Raw genomic sequence first — 23185 nt, 5'->3', positions numbered from 1 at the left:
TTTTGCACAAACAACACTCTGAAACTACAAACTATAGTCTGTCCTAAGTATCTCTGGAGCGGGCGAACGAAACCAAGTCTCTGCGCATGTATTCAGGCGAGATGGCTCCACCAATAAACTCGTGTGAGGAACGGTGAAAAGGGGGGGGGGGAGCGGCTGCGGTTACCAGCCTTCAAGCAAGGTATACTGCTTCGCTCTGCCCCCCCTTCGTTGCCACTAAGCGCCGCCTTGCTCAACAGATAAATGGGACAGGGTATAATTGCTTTTCCTTGCCACATTCACAGATTATCTTCACATGACCAGATGCTTGTTTTGACTTGTTATTGGCACAGCATCTAGCAGAGGCAAGTTACAATTAGCTCGTGGCCTAGTCACCAAAGTCCAGTTTAGCAGCGATCATTTCCAGCCAGTCCAGCGTCAACTAGGGCATTCCAGTAGGAAATCCAGCTCTGTTCTTAGGCCTTTATTTTCACAAGTAAATTATGTTATTGAAATGTTTCGTGTGAATTCACACTTGATCTTGAGACGACGTGAATCACCCACGGAGACCACACGTGACTATTCCTGACTTCTAACAAATACGTGAATACATCTACAAAAGCGATATTTACATCATAAAATTAAAAAATATAGTTAATATTTTTTTCACATTTATTGAAAAATAGATATTTTGAGGCTTCCGGTGAGAATAAGAGAGAAGAGGGGGAGAGAGAGAAACATTTGCTGTTCACTATTTAAGGGTGCCTGATTTCACATGTGAATTTTCCCCTGTATCCCTGAACAGTGTTCTGGAGTTCACTCAGCTCGAAATACATAGGTGCTGTAGGACCTCGAAAGCAGAAGAAGTATTCTTTACAAATATTCACAATTACTTAAATGACTCTTTGCAAGCATGCTGTTTCTTCTATCGTTTGAAGATATGTTTTCCACATTCAATCATAACTAATCATATAATATGTCATTGAATGGCATCTTGAAAAATAAAATTTCATTCGAAATAATAATTAACGAAAATAACTTTTATTTTGTTCTAACACGACAAACAATATTCTACTACCACTCTAAGTGAATGGAGAAGGTTCCATGATTTAGAACTACATAATTTGTTGTTGAGTTGGTGTTTTAAGTCCACTTTATGCACAGTAAGGCTAATCGGGACTGGACCTACGGTTTAAAGTGGGATCCGAACCACTGTGCCATGTGCCTCCACCGGGTATCGAACCCGGGACCCCTTGACTACAAGGCGACGACGCTACCACTGCGCCATCGGGGAGGCCCGCTACTACTCCATAATTTGTATTCATATCCAGATATTATTAGAATGATTAAATCAAGAAAAGTTAGGTGGCACGAATGGTAGAGGAAAGAAGAGTTTACAGGATTCTTGTTGGGAAACCTGATGGTAAGAGACCTGTGGGAAGGCCAAGACGAAGATGGAGGGATAATGTTGAGATGGACCTAAAGGAAATCGGTAAGGATGGAAAATATTGGATAGATCTTGCTCAGGATAGGGACAGATGGAAGGCTTTGTTGCTGCAGCCATAAATATTCGGGTTTGAGACGGATAGAGGGAGACTGAGTGAGTGAGTGAGCTCTAAGTATTCATGACACACTAATTCAATTAACTTTTTGAAACAGTAACAATTAGAACCAAGATGCTGTAATGTAATAGCTAAATGTAATAAATAATATAAATGTAATATAGTGCAATACATACATTATAATGAATAAATATGTACTCTGTAATACGTATTATCTAAGGGTAGATGGACTTCTCGAACATACTATACCTTTCTTTTGTACTGTGTTCACGTACACACAGAACCCAAAACGTGTCAATTGACACACATATGTTGAGTCCAACAACACATTAACGTGCATGAACTGCAAATGATGTACTTTTTGGTCTGTCAAAATATACATAGAAATATACAAAAGATTATTTTTATCAGAAGAAGTTTCATGTGATGCACTAATGTTCATCATTTTAGAAGATCAGACAAGACAATTTCAAAGATAACAAGATTACACAATCAATTGATGCATTAGAAATGTAATCATTTGTAATCATCTATGTGTATTTTGACACACCAAAAAGTGCAGTTCAATACACGTTAATGTATTGTTGGACTGAACATATGTGTGTGTTAATTCACACGTTTTGGATTCTGTGTGTATTGTATAAAATAATCCAGATTGATACGTGCCAAGAAAGAAAAGTTGCTGTCCTTACCTGATATCAGCGTGAGAACAATCCACAAGATCCCCACCAGCGTCTTCATGGTCCCACACAGTTTGACCTTGAACTCTGATCCGGGAGCGCTACATGATAGAGGTCCAGCCCTTTCCCATGCAACGCTGAAGAATTCCTCTTGAGCCTCGAGACTATTCCCGCGAGGTAGCGGTAACACACACACACGCGCACACTGAGACACGATGTTCTAACTTGACTCCAAGCTCTGCCTCCGCCGGCATCGAACACAGGACCTTTCGCCTCCGCGAACCGGCGTGGAGCCTCCGACGACCCTGGCCCCTCTCGCCCTCATTTCTTCGCGGACCCGGCAGCACGAGTCATCCGATTACGTGACGTCATCCAACCTGCGGGAGAGAAAAACAAACACACCGTGATGAGTTTCCGTTGGCAACGGGACAAAGAGGGCGACCTCTTATTCACTAGCTACATAAAAGAAATAAGAGGATCTCCTTTGGATACACAAAAGAGATCCACCGAGTTAGGATACTCGAGATTAACCTGACAACAGGAGAAAGAGGAGAGAACAAAGAAGGATGCTGTTTCTGGAATTTTCTTCTTCATTTCCCTAGCAACCATTTTGATTTCCATGTCCCAGTGGAGCGTTCCTAAACCCAAAGGTGGTTTCCTAAAAAGAGGAAAACCCCCGAAAATGCCCATCTTCCATCCGCATACATTCCAAGGTATATGCTTAAGCCCTGTGGGATTTCCTGAAAATCTGACACCTGCACAACAAAATATTTCAGTTAGTAAGCATACCATGACCGCGCCCGAATTGGGAAAGACTGTACTTGAACCGAACACTCTTCGAAAATAGGCCAGTAGTTCAGTCTCGATGTCTTGGACTAGAAGCAGAAATCTTTCGAATTGCACTTCGACTGCAGCGCTAAATAATATCTGTAGATAAAACTAAGAGCACATTGTTTCCCCCGCTTTTTAAACACTCCTTATTTACTGTAGAAATCACATAACATTTTAAAAAGTATAGATACATTTCCACACATTAGAACTACAACCAAGATCTAGCTGACTTTCGACTTCCACGATTTCAAACAAGTGAACAGCGAATGCAGAAGTCTAGTAAACAAGCCTGCTACCTCGCGTGCTGCATGCTATGAGTTTGATTGCTCGTTTACTTGGCGCTTTCGAACAGCGGTAGTCTCTGGATAAGGCCGTGCATAACGGTTAAGAAGGGTTTAAAGCGAGTGGGCGGAGTGAAGCAGTACGCGCTGCTGCAAAGGCCGGCTACTGCAGTCCCTTTCCCCCTCTCCACGTACTCCCGTTCCCTCGAACTTGTTCATTGGTCAAACCCTCTCGAGTCAATGCTTGCGCAGACACTTGCTTTCGTTCGATCGCTCCAGAGATTCCCGGGACAGAGTATAGAAGCATAATATTGCTGAACAATATCAAGAATCATTGTGAATATCATTTAAAATTCAATAATTTTGGATATACTTTGTATTGTGTCAATGGTAATAAGTAGTTACAATAAGATTTTAAATATTAAACAAAACAAAACATATGCTTCAAGAAGACTTTTGCTTTTCTATCTTTCAAAACAATATTTTTTTTAACAAATTTAATTTAACAAATATCGACTTTGACTTTAAGGTGGTTTATTATCTTGGATCTCTGAAGTCTGCATCGTAAATGTGAACCCTGCCATTTAGCGTTTCCTATAACACAATTTACCTTGAAGCAAAACTACTCATTAAGGCGTGACTGAAGCTGTGGCCGACGCCATGGCAGATGTTTTCGAACGATCCTCTCCTTTCTAAAAACAGCTTTGATATTCCAAAATCTGAAAGGTGACAAATGCTTCACTGGCGTACCCAGATTTTTTCGGGAGGAGCTGGAATTGTATAGGTGGATCTGCTTTCTAGGTGGGCGACATACAAAATATGATATTTCGCATTTTTAGAACTTTTAACTCTCAAAAATGGCAAATCGGATCATTTTAAGGAAGGTATCTACCGGGTGAGCAAAAAGGTAACTGTGCATCTACACTATGCTTCTTTACGCAGAGAAAAACTTCCCTTTCTTGATGTTTGTTGGTACATAAGGACATGGACAGTTGGTTAGTAAGACACTCATTGTTGTCAGTCACTCAGTGTTGTCAGTCTCTCATTTTTGTCAGTCTCTCATTGTTGTCAGTCACTCATTATTGTTTCTTCAGTTGTTTCTTCGGAGCGTAATCTTGCAAATCGCGTCACTGCATTAGCAATGGTTAGTCTCTGAACAACTGGCAATACTCAACACGCTTTTCGTGGTGTCTTTCTTGCAGATTTTGCACTAATGTTATTTGTAGGGCTGTAAATGTAAGTGCTTTTTCAGTGCGGTTTTTGCGCTGCCGTACGTCACACTCACTTGCCTTGACAATTTACAAATTTACTTATTTGGGCTTTGCTTTATTCTAATGGAAATATCCTGTAATATGTCCTCTGTTAGAACTCGTGACCTGCCTGATTTCTGCGCATTCTTCACTGATCCCTTTCTGCGAACTTTATCGATCAACCTCCGCAACGCATTACGATGTGGTGGATCTGTATCAGGAAACCTTTCCATAAACTTATTTCGCACTTCTTACGTATATTCACCTCCATATCGAAAGACTTGTTCCACCAAAAACACACGAGCTTCGAGTAACAAAACCATTGCTAATGCAGTTCCGTGCATTGCAAGATCACGCTCCGAAGAAAGAACTGATGAAACAACAATGAGAGACTGACAACAATGAGTGTCTTACTAACCAACTATTAATGCCCTTATGTACCAACAAACATCAAGAAAGGGAAGTTTTTCTCTGCGTAATGAAGCATAGTGTAGGTGTACAGTTACCTTTTTCTCACCCCGTATTTACGACTTGAGTTTTTCCTGAGTTCCTCATTGCTGCTTTCAATTGAAAATGTTGATTTTTCTCAAAATTTCAGAGGAGGCTGTAGACCCATCAAAACTCCCTCTGCATACGCCAGTGCTTAGATTTTTAAACATTTACGTGAATCTTCGCATGATTCGCTTTCGTTGTTGCCTAGATATTATCAATACTCTCGTTACTACATATGTCTATTAAACTATTGGTAATACCTATGTAGGCAATAACGAATGCAAACCACATGAACATTCACGTGAATGCTCTAGTAGGAATTCTAAGCAGATGTAAACCTTGACATATCTCCCTCTTTAATGGGATTGTATTATTACATTTGATATAATGTTGTTGTTATTAATAATAACTCAGTAATGCTCAGCGGTGAACGATGAAACTCGGCGAAGTACACAGACTCCTCTCAGGTTCAGGGGTAGTGTTAGGCAACAACAATTCTTCACAGCACAGAGAAATAAAACCACATTACTGCAGTAGATAAAATGAAAGGTTTTATTCTTTATTTATTGCAATTATAACGCAAATATACTTGGAACGAGTGTGAGGATTTCACTTTGACGGTGTCTTGACTCAACTAAAACGCATAACCTCAATGCGTAACTATCGGGTTGCATAGGCCTAGTTTGATCCCCGAACTACCATACCAGGAGGTATGCAATAATAACTGAGCCAATGTTTGATCTTAGCCCTTTATTCCAAATTAGTCTTTGGGCTGACTACATTAGCTACCGAGGATGGTTGCAGTATTGTACATAGCATCAATGCATGGCTATTGGCGTACCTATGGTCACATAGGCCTAGATTACGCCCCGAACTACCATAAGTACCAAGATAAATGCACAACACCGAGCAGTTCTTCTGAGTTTAAATTCTATCGACGATCTGCGACGAATGTGTGTTATTTCTTACGCGATATTCTCCCTTTTATACTATTTCAAGATCACAGATCAAGTACAGATGACTCACTTGCTATTTACACAAAGATGCTACCAACAAAACTGACATCTACACAAGTTTAGAAGTGCAAATTCACATAGTGCACTCTCTCAAATATAAAGATACATCAATTACTCAAAATAGAGTATAAAATACAATAAATATTAAACAAAAGATATACATTATAAACAAGGTGCAATTATCATATAATAACACAAACTTTACGTGTTTCTATCACAAAATAATATATCAGTGACATATTTTAAAGTTGTGACGTCACAAAAAATATGCATCATATCAACCTTCAGATTTTGGAATATGATAGCGGTTTTTCAAAAGGAGAGGAAAATTCGAAAACAGCTTCCCTGGCGTCAAACAGAGTTCCGGAATGACAACCAATCACAAACCACATATCGCTGGAGATTCTGTAAACACGCATACCGGAAAGTTATGTGTGGGGCTATGTTCTCATTATTCAGAATAACATCATGAAATGAACTTAATGGCAATTGTAATCTACCAAAGCGAATTTGCTTTACATCATCTGCGAATTAGAGCAATTACACCAATAACATGACATCAGTTCCAATCGAGTTGCAATCGATCAAATCTAAATGTCAATGGCAAGAGAACGAACACGTGAGATTAATGTCAGAAGTAGGGAAACACTTCCTGCGTGGTTGCATGGCATCCTTCCGGTTCAAATCCATGTTTCCATTGCGGTTGGCCGCTTTCGTCAACGCAAACGCTGTTGTTGGTTCGGTCACTCGTTGTGGCAACGGTTGCTTTCCGGACAGCTTCATTCGCCACTGAAGGCAACAGCTCAAAATAAACGGACTCAATACAAAATACAGGGTGTGGCATAAAAATTGGCTCTCTTAAATGCAACGAAACTATATAATCCTATGTTTTATTAGACAAAAATACAAACACATCAATTACATCTTTATAGATTGCCATTTGCGAAATATGCACAGTCACAGTCATAGTAAATTTCATATTTCGAAAGTTAAGCCCTGAAAGTGACCATCATTTAATCTGACCACAGATAAGGGAATATAAGCAGATGTGGAACGAAAGCAGAAAACCGGTGCACTGACCTCCTGCTGAGAATCTCCATTCGCAAGCAGTTTTGTAATAATCCGCTAAGAGGCGCTGAGAGGCACCACTCACACTCTTGCTACAACTTATTCTGCCAAAAAGAATAAGAGATGGCGCTGCTGAATTTCACAGCTGTCGAGGTCAGAAAACTTACGTCGCCAGACTCCCCCTCCCCGGAGGGATGGGGGTTTCCGAGAAACGCACCCTGTGATTCTGCAAAGCCTCAGTGCTTCGGTGGATGCGCTATTAAAAATACGTGAAGGAGTGATTTTTAGACTAGCTGTTGGGAAACAATAGAATGGTGTACATCTATGTAAAGAATAGATTCTGTAGAATACCTGGATATTGTCCTTATTCCTCACAGTTACAATCATCCATGGCACATTCCTAAATCTGAAGTTTCTGCTCCAATGCACTTCCCGTAGCTTCACAATTTTTCAACCACGTCCTGATTTCATTGGTCGATGGAATAAGATCATGTCTCACGTAACAAAAATAACATCGGTATTCACGTAACCCAGAGGCAACAGTGCCACTACTTTTATAAAGTTCCCTCACAGTAAAAGTGCGTTTAGTTGCTCCAGCGATCTATGGTATACACATTGGTGATACAAATGCCAACACCATTACAGAAAATCCCCCAACGAAAACAAAAATATACATTTTTATGCCACACCTTGAACTTTTCACGTAATTAAGATTTTCAGCAAAGTTTTCCTTGTTTTTAGCGTGCGATAATTTGGGATATTATTACCAAAAAAAAAAAAACAAGTACAGTAAAACCTCGTTAATGCGGACCCCTATAAGCCGAACTTCGCTTCCGGACAGGCAAAAGGAAAACTAAATGTAGAATGCAAGGTTTTAAATGTGGCTAGAAGTCAACAAGAGAACTTCCCAAAGAGCACTGATATAATTCTGTTTCCCGCAGACTTTGTACTATACTGTATAGTGTATTTAGGTCTACAAATACAATATAATAAACATGTTTTATTGCTATAAACGGAGTTCTATTGTTATTTTAGGTTATTTCAGTTAATCCGGACTTTCGTTAAACCGGTCAACTTATCCCCCCATTAGTCCGGATTAACGAGGTTTTACTGTAATTTAAATAAAACAGTATACAGATGACAGGGTATCATGGATCGATGTAACGCTACTTCGATATAACTTGAAAGTTGTTTGGGTGTAAATTGTCATCCTTATCCAAAGGCATCCAAAGGTCAACTCCTTTCCAAGTAGTACGTACACCCTCTTGCAGGGTAGCGAGGTTCTGGCGTCAAATACTATACTCCTCTGTAGGGCTTGTTTGTTATTGTCCCTTCACCATTTCATCTTGCCACCGTTCATCCTCATCTCCGCGATTAGCCAAAAGTAGCAGAAAATCAAGATGAAATAAACTAATTCAATCAATCGAAAGTTTTTGTCGACGTGTCGGAGTGGTTAGCACCGCGCGCCACGACGGCAGTCGTCCCAGGATCAAATCCCAGCCTGGGTATGGATGTTCTTTGTGAGTGTCGCTTCATCAATTTCATCATATGATGACTCACCATCATCTTCGCGATTAGCCAAAAATTACAGAAATGAAGGAAAATAAATCAATCAACAAAATGATAGATCTGTCATCTGTCCACTTACCCGCGTTTTGCTGTAGCAGTTGGTGCGAAACGCGTTCATCAAGACTGTGCCAAGGAAGTAGGCAATGTAATTATCCTTTGTCATTTTGTAAGGATTCATTTTAGCATGTAGAGGTGAAAGCGTCCCATTATTTAACGTGTCGAAAGGTAGGATGCGTCACTGCATTATGCTTTCTAAAGTATATTATGGCAGTTGTAAATTTTAGTTGTATCTTTGAATATTTTTGTAATCGAGTGTACTGAGTTGTGTGTAAAGAAAAAACCTTGAGGTAGAAGCGGCGCTGTAATGAAGTAGAGCGGGGTGCGCCAAGTATCTGAGCGCTCAGCGAGCAACGTGATCGCTCAGCTTCTTGACGGCAAAATAGGTGTTGCTCCGGGAGCGCTGCTCACTTGATCGCTGAGCAAACTTGAACCTTGCTCGCCACATGTTTGAGTCACAGAACATAGCGTTTTTGTGTCTCGATCTCGTGAGGCAAAGTGAAGAAGAGGAAAACTGTATGCGGATGGAGGGGTGGCGATCAATGAGGAAATATATATGATGAACGACTTACGTAATTACAATTACAGAGGAAGTTCAAGTAACAGAAGGTGATGAAGGTGATGTGATATTTTAGTTTTTGTAATTGTATTAAAATGAAAGTGTTGTTTATTTCAAACAATAAATATTAAATAAACACCGTAGTTTTGGAAAGTTGTGCAAGTGTGTGAAAATGAAAATTTCCACAGTTTTGTTCAAATCAACTATTCTATTCCCATAATTAACAGCTTTTCAAACACCGGAATCTTGTCCACTCGACGCAGCCACATTGATCACAGATTATTCAAAGGCACTGATATTTTGATCAATGAGCACACAGCGTTAAGTAAATGACCTGGCTGCTCAACGAGCGAAAATCTTGCTCAGCGAGCGTAGCTCAGATACTTGACGCGCCCCAGGTTTCTGACCTCAGAGCTCCTCGTGGTTCGAGCAAGATAAAGTGGAAGTGCCTGCAATTTGAACAGCTGATCGCTGGACGTCAGACTGTGTATCGGGCAGTGGCTCGAGGTTTTTCTTGCCGAGTGGAAGTATAGTGCAGAGAGCTCTAAAACACTTTGAATTAGTCGTCTTGCGTATAATAAATAGTACATCGGGATATATGAATTTCATTACTTCCCGTCGTCATAATGTCAATCGGACAAGACGGATCAAACAAAATGGGGCAAGAGGGATGTCCCCTGTTTGTTAATTTAAAGTAGTATTACTGAAGAGTCCCAGAGCTAGATATTTTGGCGCCCTAAGCAGACTATTAGTTTGCAGACTATCCATCCCTCGCACAACCAAGCACCGTCATTTTATGTGTGTGTTGCGATTTTCTTCTCATGTTATGGTTTTTGATATAGCTACAATCTACAAATTTTGAAATATGAAACAAAGATTATTATTATATGCTTTATTTTACTTCGCTTTTTGTGCCACTTTTGACTAATTTTCTAAGATGGGGTGAGTGATGATATGATGAAATTGATGAATGGACACTCATGAATATCCATCCATGGCCAGGCCAGGATTCGAACACGGGACCCCTGGCGTCGTAGCGCGATGTGCTAACCACCAATGAAACAAAAAACTCATTAAAGAAACATATAGGTTATATTTTAAGATTCGTAGTTTGTATTTCTAAGCATATTTAAGAATATTTGAGTTATATGTCAGAACTTAGAGTATGAAGAACATCTTTATAAACGTACTATTACTACTACTTTGGAAAATATAAAAATCCAGCAGTGCGATTCCAGTAACCTCTGCCAAGTGTAAATTTCACCGTCGCAAATTCTGACTTTGTTGTTAAAAAAAAAAACAACAACTTCGAATGGCGGGTTAGGCTTCAGCCCCTCCAGCCTACACCTTGCACTGTTAGAAAGTATAAACTTTAATGTAGGCCGACACAGTGCAAGAAACCGAAAATTATTCTACACGGAGAGGTCAAGGGTGAACACGCATAGGTTTTCACCTGCAGTGCGCATGCAGGACACGGTGAATGAACTATTAAAAACTGTAGACTTTGATATGTTCACAGACTCACGTAGTGTGCTGAAGAAAAACATAATGACAACAATAAGTTCATAAATTGATGTAAATATTGTGTACATAGACGTTCATACTTTCATGTATTCTTTTTTTTCTCTCTTCTATCTTGTTATTTATTCACAGTGTATTATGTTCGACATAATTGGGAAATGTATCCTGTGCTGAACAAATAAATAATAAATAATAATAATAATAATATTATCTCTTCTAATGTGACGCTCTCTATATCCAGATGGTTCGCAATTAAAAAACGTCTACTAGAAATTCGTGGTCTGTAGTTGGGATGTACGTATGAAGCAGTGCGCTAGGTGACGTCGTTTTTTTGAAACAGTTGAAATAACAGTTTCACGGCCATGCAACGTTGTGGCAAAACGAACATTACCCTCGTAATACTTATTACTAAGTTTGCATGATTTATTTTTTGTTATTTCGCGTCGCCTCTTGCCACGTTTGGCTAAACGCGACGATGAGGATGAGTGATGACATGATGAAATTGATGAAGGGACACTCACAAAGAACGTTCATGTCCAGGTTGGGATCCGAACTCGAGACCCCTGGCGTTGTAGAGTATTCTGGAAATTTACAAGGTTTACAGCAACAATTCTTAAAACATTAAAGTGCTGAACAGGTCAAATTTTATTGTATAGAAAAATATATATGGATTGTGAATTTTCCTCTGAAGAAAACCTTGTTAGAGGGTGAAAACGTTAAGTTTTTAGTGTATATTTTTATACAATAAATTTTGCCTTGGCCAGCATTTTATGTTTTATTAACACGGAGACAAAGCTTAACAGTGTCAACAATTCTTATTTATCATAAATATTTATTGTACATTAATTAGACGTAATAGAAATAAAACATCAATGAATGCAAGTGAAACAAAAGCATTCAGCAATTTCTATTTACAGGTAAATGTAAAAAAGTTTGTTTACCGGCGTTAAGCCAGGTAAGAGGGAGAGAACGCCACTGTATCCTAATATGTGGTACTTAAAGTTTGCCTCCTTGTCCTCAATGCCTCCCTCCTCATAAAATACTTTCGAACCTGTTTATATTTTCATCTCTTGTCATGATTTTTCATTGTATTTGTAATCTTTTTTATTATACATGTTCACTCACTTTTTATGTAGCTATTTTAGCATAATTGTATAGCATAACACTTATATGTATGTAGGGACAGAGTTAGAAAGTAAGTGAAAAGAAAATTGTAAGATTGAATGTAATCCTTCATCACATAAATAAAAATTACATGTATTGATTACTGTATTTTTTTCAGTTCGAATGCTAGGTTCAAGGACATCCACCCAGCTCGGCGCTTCCCTCTTTTTCACTCCCACTCCTATGCATTCCCCGTGTGGCACCCAATGAACAGACAGAAGGCAGTGTTGCCACATGAAGGGAAATTTCCCTTTTCCAGGGAAATTCGGACCGAAATTTTAGCCAAAAGGGAAAAGAGAATTTCGATGAACAATACCACAATTTCAGGTAATTTTTAATGCATCTGACCACATTATTACAGTTAATGTTAAGTTTCACTTTCATATTCACAATTTCATTTCTTCTGTTCATTTCTCCGCTCCCTTGAATATAGCCTGTATCTATTTATATTTCTGTTAAGTACATCGCTTTTGTGCACCTTCGGATAATAGTAACGATGAAGATTAACAATTAAATGGATTCCTGATCAGGAACCAAACCTGGGACATCTGGTCAGGAAGTGATGAAAGTGACATGTATGTGATAAATTTAACATTTTTCTATTCACACGGACATGGACCAACGGAAATACTACTACTACTGCTTCCACCACCATTAATAATAATAATAATAATTACAGCTAATGCTAATACCACTAATAATATTTATTATTTTTATTGTATGATTTGCTTAGGTGAAGGGAAAAATTGGTCCAAAAAGGGAAATTGTGCCCCTTGGAAAGGGAAATTGTGCCCTCATATTGTGGCAACACTGGCAGAAGATTGTGTTTGGAGGGGAACAGGCGACTGCGTGGGGAGACGATGCCGTGACCTTGAAGCGCAGTTTACAAATGAAAGAAGTTATAGGCAGTATTCCAGCAGATTAACTATCTTCCATGAAGTTGAATATCTTTGATTTGCGAACCCTCCTGATAAATTCCAAATTTTCTCTGGAGCAAGCGAACGAAAACAAGTCTCTGCGCAAGTAGTGACGCGAGACGGCTCCACCAATGAAGACGTGAAAGGGAATGGGAATGCGTGGAGGGAGAAAGCTGCTGCAGTTACCAGCATTCGCAGCGGCGTGAACTGCTTCGCTCTGCCCATTCTATTCTGCCGCTGGAACAGAGTGTAGTGAATTGGGAAAACTCGAGCAATCAACGTGTTAGAGAGGGAAAACACGGCTGCTGCTACCATCCGTTTGCAGCAGCGCGCTCAGCATTACTCCGCTCAGTCGCTTTCTCTCCTTCTCTACCGTTATCCGCGATCTTGCTCCACTCATTCCCGAAAAAGAGTCTACGATATCTTTCCTCGTTTCGGAAGTCTGAGGCAATCTAGGGATATTTTCAGTTCATGAGTTGGCAACGCTGTTGCCTAGTTGCTGCAAACAAACAAACACAGAGGGGCGAGATCGTGCGGGAAATTTCCCCGCCTTCTTCCCAGCCACTGGGCAGATGGTGGCTGATTCTCCTGACGGGGAATACGTGCAGTGGTAGCCGATGAATGGAGACCCAGATTTTTTAAAAAGCGTCCCATGTCGTTTCTTTCAGCGTGACTGGATCAGCGATACACTCAAGTTATGAATGCTACGAACCGGGAAACATTACCCGATAATGGAACAGCACGTTAATAAAATTCCTAATCCTGTCAAGGCTGAAATTTCTTACCCATTAACTGATGAATTCAAAGAAAGGTAGGTAATGGTGCTATTTTTTTTTTAAAGAGAGGAGGTCAGTATTGCCCTCTCTGAAGTAAAATAATTAATTATTTAAGGCTACTACGATGGACGTAATTTGAGGCATAATTTTGTCGAGGGGGGGGGGGGGGCAGAATCGAACTTGGTGACTAAATTTGGATGAAGAGGGAGGAGTAGTATTGACCTTGGGGCTTAACTTTGGTGGAAGGGGGACCGAATCGAAAAGTTTCTCCATTTCATAAAGATACCGTTCAGGATTATTTGCTAAATGACTGTTGCATGTTCGAAATTACAATAATTAATCTTCATTACCTTACTCTTCAGTTCCCAGAAGGTTAACAAAATTATCAATACTTGTAAATTTTAATAAACCTGGAAATATGATAGGGGCAAGTGCCCCCTTGCTCCCGCCAAGTCACGCCTATAACAACAACCACAACAATTAACCTTGGTATGCTGCCACCTCCTGATTTTCCCATTTTTCAACTGCGGATATTTTCACAAAAAATTGGAAATAGATTACATTGTTGCTAATGGTGTTTTTTCTCAATTCTTCTGTATTTGCTCTTTAGATCATAAAGATTAATCACATAACCCGTAGCGCAACACCCCCTGAGGGCCAGGGTCTACCCACCGACTGCCAGCCTCACTCGCACCTGCCGAGATGGGATATCACCCAACAAGTTACGGGGCGACGTGGGGTCAGCACGATGAACCTCCAGTCGTTGTTGTAGGTTTCCGTGACCGGGTTACGATACAAATTCTTAACTCTCCAATTTCCTCACGATGGTGAGTGTCCACCGGTCCCATATCCATTCCGAAAAGTTGTTACGCTTCCCCGAGGAGAATCGAACCAGTGCGCGTCCCTTAGCCGGTGCTCAAACATTACCGGCTGTACACGGAAAACCTATTCCAAGCATTGTCCGACTCCAAGAGCACTATAAACGGGGTACACAACCTGCGTAGGGACGTTCTCTACCATACTCAACATTCACTAAAATATAAGAAGAGCAGGTTATAAAATTGTGTTATGGTATGGTTGAATTTCTTTTCTAATTTCTATTACGAAGTTTCTTTTCAAAATTCCATTTTACCAAATTTTTATCAACATAATTTGTATTCAACTGTTTTATCATTTTTCCCTGTATTTACTCTAAATCTTTTATCATTTAACACCATGTACTTAGTTTTTATCTTCTGAATTTTCATCTTATAATTTGTAAGAATTGATGGGAGTTTGAAATCAAACCGCTCTAGATCATCGTCACCTGTTGCCATCATATCTGGTCGTCTGCAAACATTACTGTTTGTTGAATTGCATTTCGAAATATTTGTTGTCAATTTGTCTTAATGATTACCGCATCTATTAATATGTTTTGCGAATATGGTAAGGATTGGTGTCAAATAATTCAGAGCGCTGGCGGGGGGTGGGGATGGGCAGCAGGGGAATCGACTATGTACGTACGACTGGATATGTAAATATTTGACAGTTAATGCCTGTCACTGAGTCATGAAATATTAATTTTTGATCAGTGCATGTCCATAGTTAATGTTCTTTCTCTTGCTCCGTTCGAAAAATGTTCTTGGGACATCGCAATAAAATTTTCACTCGTTTGAGTATTTGTTTTTATGTCGACGGTATACACAGATAGACCAATCGGGACTGGCCTAAATGTTTTAAGTGGGATGCCTCCACCGTTTATCGGATACTTATTGGCTAAAATACAATGAACGTCTAATTCAAATGGAAGCACAATAACAGTTTACAATAATTGGATATTATTTTTATTTAGTCTGCAATATAATAGTCCGTTTCCAGTCTATACTTTTTAAAACATTTACCTTTTGAATTTTAGATTTGAAATTTAATGTTTTGTGGCCGATATTTCGAGCTCTGTGTTCTGCTAATGATTTCAGATCCTATTGATGTAGACCACTATACTGTGTTCAGTCCATAATAAACTGTAAATGTGTACTTTACAACTCCGTCTCCTCAAACATTCGAAGCTTGCAACGATTATTAAGCACATATTATTTCAACGGAAAACTGTCTACTTGCTTAATTGGCAAAAAGTGACCAACAATGGCATCATTAACGTCGTCGACTTGTAATCGAGGTGCTCCGGGTTCGATACCCGGTGAAGACACAGAGGTTCAGATTCCACTTAAAACTGTAGGTCAAGTCACGATTAGCCTATCTGTGCATAAAGCTGACTTACAACATCGTTTAAGTTACTAAGCGCGTTGTTGCTAAATTCAAAATCTCCTTTACCGAAAGTTCTGTTTCCTAAAGACTGTCTCGAATATCTGCGGAGAGAGGCCGCGCATAACGGTACAGAAGGGGGAAAGTGGGCGCTGCTGCAAACGGCTTGTAGCTGTAGCCTCGTTTCCCCTCCGTGCACTCACTTTTTCACTCGTTCATTGGCCGAGCCATTTCAAGACACTACTTGTGCAGATACTTGCGTTCGTTCGCTCGCTCCAGAGACAGAACCGTCTATAGAGCGTCTCAACCTTAAAAGTCAGTATGGGTTAAATGGAACGCGGCGTTGCCAGATCAACAAACGGAGTCGCATCGAGTCGCTGTTAATCGCTAATGATTACGACAAATTTACGTCTATAATATCGTATAGGAAATCATCAAAATCTATGTATTTGATGCATTTTGAAAAAAGAAACGATAGTTACCTCAAGATTTGCATGTAAATGTTTATATTTCGACGTAACTATTTACAATTTTACATTTGCATTATATGTGTAATACACGCAACTATTGTTATCTCTTTCGTTGAATGTTGTATCCTTTACATAAACAGAATTAATTAAATGCAAAAACAAACATTAAGATACATTTTTTACAGAAAATAAAGTACACTGCACAGTAGTTGTATTTACGGTGGGACCAGCACAACAAAGGAAGAGCCCCCCTGAAGCAGATTTGCTTACACTTAAAACTAGCTCAACATGCCAATATGAGCTTTTTGATCAAGTGTGGAACCCCGTCTAACCCAAGATTTTTGTAAAAACGCCCTCGGGAATTTCCCGAGAAAAGGAAGAGGCTCTCAGATTGATTTGTCTACACTTACAAAAGGCACTTCTGCCAGATTTTTGTCCACAAACTTGCTATTTTTTTGGCTATACCTGAAATTAAGCCAAAACACACACACACAGCACACAGCACACAGCACACACGCACGCACACGCACAGCACACACACACACAGCACACACGCACACACACACACAGCACACACAGCACACAGCACACAGCACACAGCACACACACACTCATATTTACTTCTGGCCTAAGTTCAATTGGATACCAGGTTCAATTTTTTTCCTGATAGATTGAAATACATGTTGCAGTCCACACGTGAGATTTTGAGAATAATTACTGCTAGTTGATAGCCCCCAAATCTGAAAACCTGGTAAAAAGTATTTTACAACAATATATTGTACATTTCTCAATTTTCTCATGTGTTATAACCACTCGCTCAATACAAGAGCGGGGTAGGCATAATTAATTGCTTGCGTGCCGGCACGCAAGAGATATAATCTATACAGCACTAATGATTTTTCTGCGCGATTCACTGAAGAGGCCATTAATCTTTCTGTGCGACATGTAAAAGTGTAACAAAGATTTGAGATAGAGATACAAATGTTCTGACACAGTGCCAATAAACTGCCTCTTCATGCTGAAAGCAATTCTATTCTGTTAATACGAGCCTGGGCAAGTCTTGGAGATTATTCAATGCACAATTTCAGAGTCCAACTCTGGATTGTTTTTAGCTGATATAAAGCTATGAGCTCTGGGCTCTCAATAAAATGTGGACATAGTCCCATGGCTTATTGCCTTGTAATAAAAAGGCCCCTGGGTTTAAGACCTCTCTATGGAGAAGTGCTAAGAGAAGGCAAAGTGTTGGTATTATTACCTTCTAATCAAGGGGCTCTGGGTTTGAACCCTGACAAAATGTGTAAGATTGAAATATATGTGGCAAAATAATATCTCTACACGTGAGATTTTGAGAATATTCACTGCTAGCTGATATACAGTTGAGGTTTGTGTGTTGTACAACAGCACAATAGAATATGCAGAGGCTTTCTAGAATTGCTCTGTGACCCTCTCATTTCTTACATCATAAACATATGATTTTTCTCCTATGAGAATAACACTACATATGGTGTCATCAGGGAGTGTTTCGTGGAATTCACAGATAATTTTAATGTTCGTCCTGTCATTCACCACAACTTGTTTTCTTTTGGAAGTGTTAATGACAAACATGGGTCTCTGTGCTTTGAATTCATCTGGTGTGTAATACATGTCAGTATTGCCTGTAGTGACACGTTTGAAGGATGAAAAAGCCTCATATAATTTGAGGAAATCATCCTTGGACATGTCTAAATTATAATTTTCTCTAGGAAAGACCTCATTTCTGCCATTTTTAAGATAAATGTTCTTGATGTTGCAGTTATCAAACTTGCTTGAATTTTTTTCCGGATTATTGTGTCTCCCAGTCTGAAACAGTACCACCACAAAATCAGGCATGTCATATTGAATACTGGAGAATGAATTTGTAGCATCAAACTCATAATAGGTACCAGTGGCGGGCTTCTGTACGCATTGATATGTATAAAATTGCAGAGGAATCTGTGGATTTTTTAGGATATCAGCTTTGTGTTTAAGACCATAACTGGCCTCATATTCAACAACAGGGATTCTTAACTCCATAGTCTGAATAAGGCATTTCCCTGCATCAGGTAGGGTATTAGGCAGAGTTTCCCCTGTAGAGTTTAATGTGCTGTACCTCATCAATGCATTATTATCATTTGCAGCTCTTCTAAATGTGATTCTTAAACCACCCTTCCACATAATATCTTTGTAATCCGAGAAGAATCCTGGCAATAGGCGCATGGGGAACAACACAGTGTGGCTTTTGGTTAATATTTTCTCACCAGCTTCAAATCCGCCTATTTTGTAGTAAGAAGCCTCGGTTTTGGATAATTTTAATGTGGCCAAAGCTGTGGAGGTAATGCCGGGATAATCCACTCTGTTTATAACAACGCCATGTTTTCTGATCTCAATTTCAGAGAATAGATGCGGCACAAAATTGTCCACAAGTCTTATGTTTGAATTTGCCGGATAATCTGTTCCATCGAGCTTTACAACATCAAATTTGATGTATAGATCTGCTCTGTGAGGGTGTATAAATCCGTCCCCTACATCAAGATCAACCTCAATCTCTGTGTTGGGTTGATTTAAATTTGCAAATGTCCTCCTGTTTGGGGGGAATGACTGCAGCTCATAACTCTCAATATTTTCCATTGTATGTATTTTTATTTAAATGTTAATCTCTATGATTGCAGTTGTTGTGGCTCCAGCAAAATCAACTAATTCTTCTTTTTCGTTAGTGACCATCAATTCGATGTAATCTATTCTGTTGTGGCACACAGGAAAATATAATGTTGGGGATGGATTGTAGATGATTGGCTCCATGAATTCAGAATTAGGTTTGAATGTTGCAATAATCCCGGTTTGTTTGTGAGTGCCTATGCCATTTGATTTGGTGATCATACCCTCGGCCACATTACAGTGAATATTCAGAGTCTCTATGGCTAAGAATTTAGGTATATTCATAGCAGTATGTTTGATGCCTGCTTCAAGTTTTGTGTTGTTCTCAAAGCCTAACAGCTCTCCTATAGTACCCAGATGCACTGTTTCTGTGGCAGATACAATTTCTACTCTGTGAGTGACAGAATTTTGACTTAACACCACACCTCTGGGTAATTGAGCATTTAGAGTGGAGAGATTATATTGCCCTGGAGTGATGACAATTTTTTGATCCCCTACTGCAATTGTGTTGTTGTGGTGTGTAATATTAGGGATCAAGTACATGCCGTAAAATGCTCTGAGAGCTATTGTTTTGGGATACACTATGTCGTCATGCAATTTGAGTTTCAATATTGAATTTTGGCTGGTGAGATGGAATACCCCCATGATGTTTCAGATACCACAGGGCTTTTTGAAAATTTTCAATTGATGGTTTATTTATTTGAGACATATATCTAAGAACAGATAAACACAGATGTCCGCAATTAACATCTTTGAAGTTTTGAACACGGGCATTATTGTAATAAAGATTAGCTGATTTTAGATATTTTACTAAATTTTCAGGTGGAACACCTCCAAATGAATCAAACACAAATGCCTCATTTTTTAAATATTTAAGATAGCAGATCCAGTGAGTGCCCTGATTTTTGTACTCATCCAAATTAACTATGCCACACTCTTTGTTGAGTGGTTGTTCTGGCAAAGAATCAGACATGTACACACCTCTAAAATGTTTGATGCCCAGTGGCTTGATTAAAGCTTCAATATCTTGGTTTGTAAGCGGCTCTTGTTTTTTTTAAACTTATTCATGACTCTCTTAACACCTTTGCCCTGTTTCTCCATTGCCAGGTTATGGCGCCTCTGTTCATCTAATTCTGCCCTATTCTTCTTGGCATCTATTACTGTTTTTGCTATGGCGGCCGACCCCCCAGCCAAGCTCCCAACAGCCCCGAGAGCAGCTAAGATGGCAGGGATGGTGAATATAAATCCCCCCACATGTGATTTTTTTCTAGATTGTTGTAATTTTTTTAATTGGGGGGTACTAAGTAACAATTTCATACCATGCCCCTTTGCAATACAAGAATTTTTTCTCTTGCGCTGCTTTTTGGTCAAAAGACTGTCAATAGTTTTAAGAGATTTGAGACCTGCATAAGGTATTTGATACATAACACCCTTGGTCTTCATTGTAGGTTTATTATTTACAACCCCCACCCCAGTTTTTGTTTGGTGCTCATAGCTATGGTGGTCCCCAATGCTGATATTCTCTCACTCAAAGAAGCATCTTTGCTTACAAATCTACCAAATGCTGCCTCTTCTAATTTCTTGTCTGCAACATGTCTCTTGTCAAGATCAGAATGTGTGTTGTATGCTATGTCATGGTCTCTGCAAGCAGCATCTAAAGGATTAACACCTGGATCCCCTCTGTTTAATCTATGATCCAATTTAGTGCCTGGACCACAATACTGATAGCCTGGAATATGTAGTTCAAATGGCAGCTTGTTTATGATGTCATTAACAAGGCCCCGACCCTCAGAAATATTCCAAAATTTAGGTGGTAAAGTATTAATAATTTTTATGAGATATCCAATCCCCTTAGTGTCATTCACTATAAAATTAGACAATTTGGTGCTTATCATGTCCATAATTCCAACCTTTTCATTGTAAAAATTGTGGTTCCCAGCATTTTCCTCCCCAGCTATCACCAATAGCCTATCTACAAGTTTCCTGACATCATCAACCCACACAAATTCTTTAGGCAGGGTGTTGTATTGTTTGATCCCACTGCCAGTCTTGATTTGTGACCATATGGGCTTGATTAAATTATTGTATTTTGCCCCACTGCTCGACTTGACTCTTTTTTGTGTGGGATCATTGTTCTGGTATAGAGCATCTGATTTTATTAATATTTCTTTGTAATCCTCATAATCTTGATCTGTATAGGTGCCAGGTCTCTTCCTAGTCATCAGTTCCCACAATCCAGGTGTTCCGGTGTACTTAACAAAAGCACCTTTTTCTCCAAGTCGAGATTCTGAATATACAATTATATCATCTCCCATAAATGTTACCCTAAAATTGCCAATTCTATGTATGATGCTACCATCAAGCTCTGTGTCAGCAAATAAGCCAAACACCTCATCTTTGTTGTCTTTAGGTGTTGTTAAATATTTTTGAGCAAGAAGACCCAATTCAATAGGATCCTGACTAGCTTCAATTCTTCTAGGAGCAACAGGACTAGGTGTATGAATACTGGAAAGTGGGGTGATTGGATAATCTAATATGTTCCTTGCAGCTACAGGTACAAGCTCTGTGATCAAGTTTTGATTTTGCTCTGTAACAGTTTTGATATTCTTACCTAAATTATTAATAGCGTCAATCACAGGCTGTTCTGCTTGTTTGTGTTTTTCATAAATTCCACGGTTCTCTGATTTCCATCCTTTAAATCTTTTTATAAGATAATCTCTTAACTTAAGATCATCAATGATTGGTCGTTTCATGGTTGTTTATATACGTCTCAACGTCTAGAAAATCGTTGATTTTATTTCTGTATTTGCCACTATTGGGTGTTCTTGTCATATCAATTGTGACAAACCCATAACTGTCCTGGTTCCAGCACTTGCTGCAAAATTTAGAAAAATCATTGTAGCTCAGGTCCCCACCTACATATTCATCATGTATGTGTTTGAGGTTGGTATGGTCTTGATGAAACACGCATATAAAATTGCTATTGTCTCGGATCAGCTGCTTGGGTATTTTTGAAAAAGTCTGTGCCAGGTAGAAGCAATCAATGTTTTTGTGCCGGCCCTGTGTAAAAAAGTTTCTAACCTTGTTTTGATTATCCAGTATAATGTCATCAAATACAACAACAGAATTATCGAGACATTCATCAAGTGGCTTAACATCTGGTTCAAAAGTGGCTATATCCAGTCCATCATATAATTTTATTAACTGCTGATATTTTAATTGTTCCAAGCTCTTAGATAATACATACAAGTGCCTGTTTTTCCAGTCTAGCCAGTTGGGTGCCAATAAAAAATTATCAACCATTAGTGTAGTTTTACCACAAGCAGATGGCCCAACGATAAGACACCTAATATTATCAGGCAGCAAGTTGCCATTTCTCTTATTTTGTTGTTCAGGTTCTGGCAGCCTTTTTATAACATCCCAGGTGTTCATATTATCACTTTGTTTGCATCGATCCAGCTGTTTTCCGGATGACCCAGCCATTTGACAAGTAACTTGCTGCCTTTTCTGCGAATGATTTTTTCTATGAGATAAGTGTCAGGCTGTTTAGTTTTGTTGAGCTCTTGTTCATAGAACCTGCCTTTGAGAATTTCTCCTCGGTGATCTTTTATTATATATGTGTTAAGGGTCCCGGGTTTAACTTGAACCACTGTAAATAATTCTGTGCTCCAGTTTCTCGTAAAGCCTCTTTTGAATAAGTGCTTATATTTACTGATTCTTACTTGATCACCCACCTTGTATTTGGCCTTTCTTGTTGTTGGCTGGTATCTAGGATAATAAACAGTGCTGATCAATTTTTGCTCATCAGATGAAGTTACTTCAGAGGGCTTCATGTTGATTGTGGAATGGACAGAGTTGTTATATTTATGTAGAAGTTCTGGAAGAATATTAATCCATTTATAATTACCTTGAAGTGTAAATTGTTTATACATAAGATTTTTTAAGGTTCTGTTGAATCTCTCTACAATTGAGGCCTTGAGATCACTGTAACTCGAATAATGTTGTATTGCCTGGCTTTTAATAAATTGTTGAAACACTGAATTATAGAATTCTTTGCCATTATCTGTTTGCAAATAGCG

General features: G+C 39.2%; 1 protein-coding gene across 6 annotated transcripts in view; it reads right to left on the bottom strand.

Annotated features, from left to right (window-relative positions):
* Positions 1-23185, bottom strand: part of LOC145999692 (acetylcholine receptor subunit alpha-like) — a 781663-nt gene that overhangs the window by 549681 nt on the left and 208797 nt on the right. For all 6 annotated transcript variants that reach the window (XM_083136909.1, XM_083136910.1, XM_083136912.1 and 3 more), the window contains exon 2: positions 2234-2598. In XM_083136909.1, coding sequence (XP_082993035.1) covers positions 2234-2282 — 49 coding nt within the window. In that variant the 5' untranslated portion in view covers positions 2283-2598. The remainder of the gene's footprint in view (positions 1-2233; positions 2599-23185) is intronic.

This window comes from Lepisma saccharinum, chromosome 15 (assembly GCF_977018435.1).
Source record: "Lepisma saccharinum chromosome 15, izLepSacc3.1, whole genome shotgun sequence".
NCBI lineage: Eukaryota > Metazoa > Arthropoda > Insecta > Zygentoma > Lepismatidae > Lepisma > Lepisma saccharinum.
Note: the sequence above shows the minus strand (reverse complement) of the source record. Positions and strands in the feature narration are given on the sequence as shown.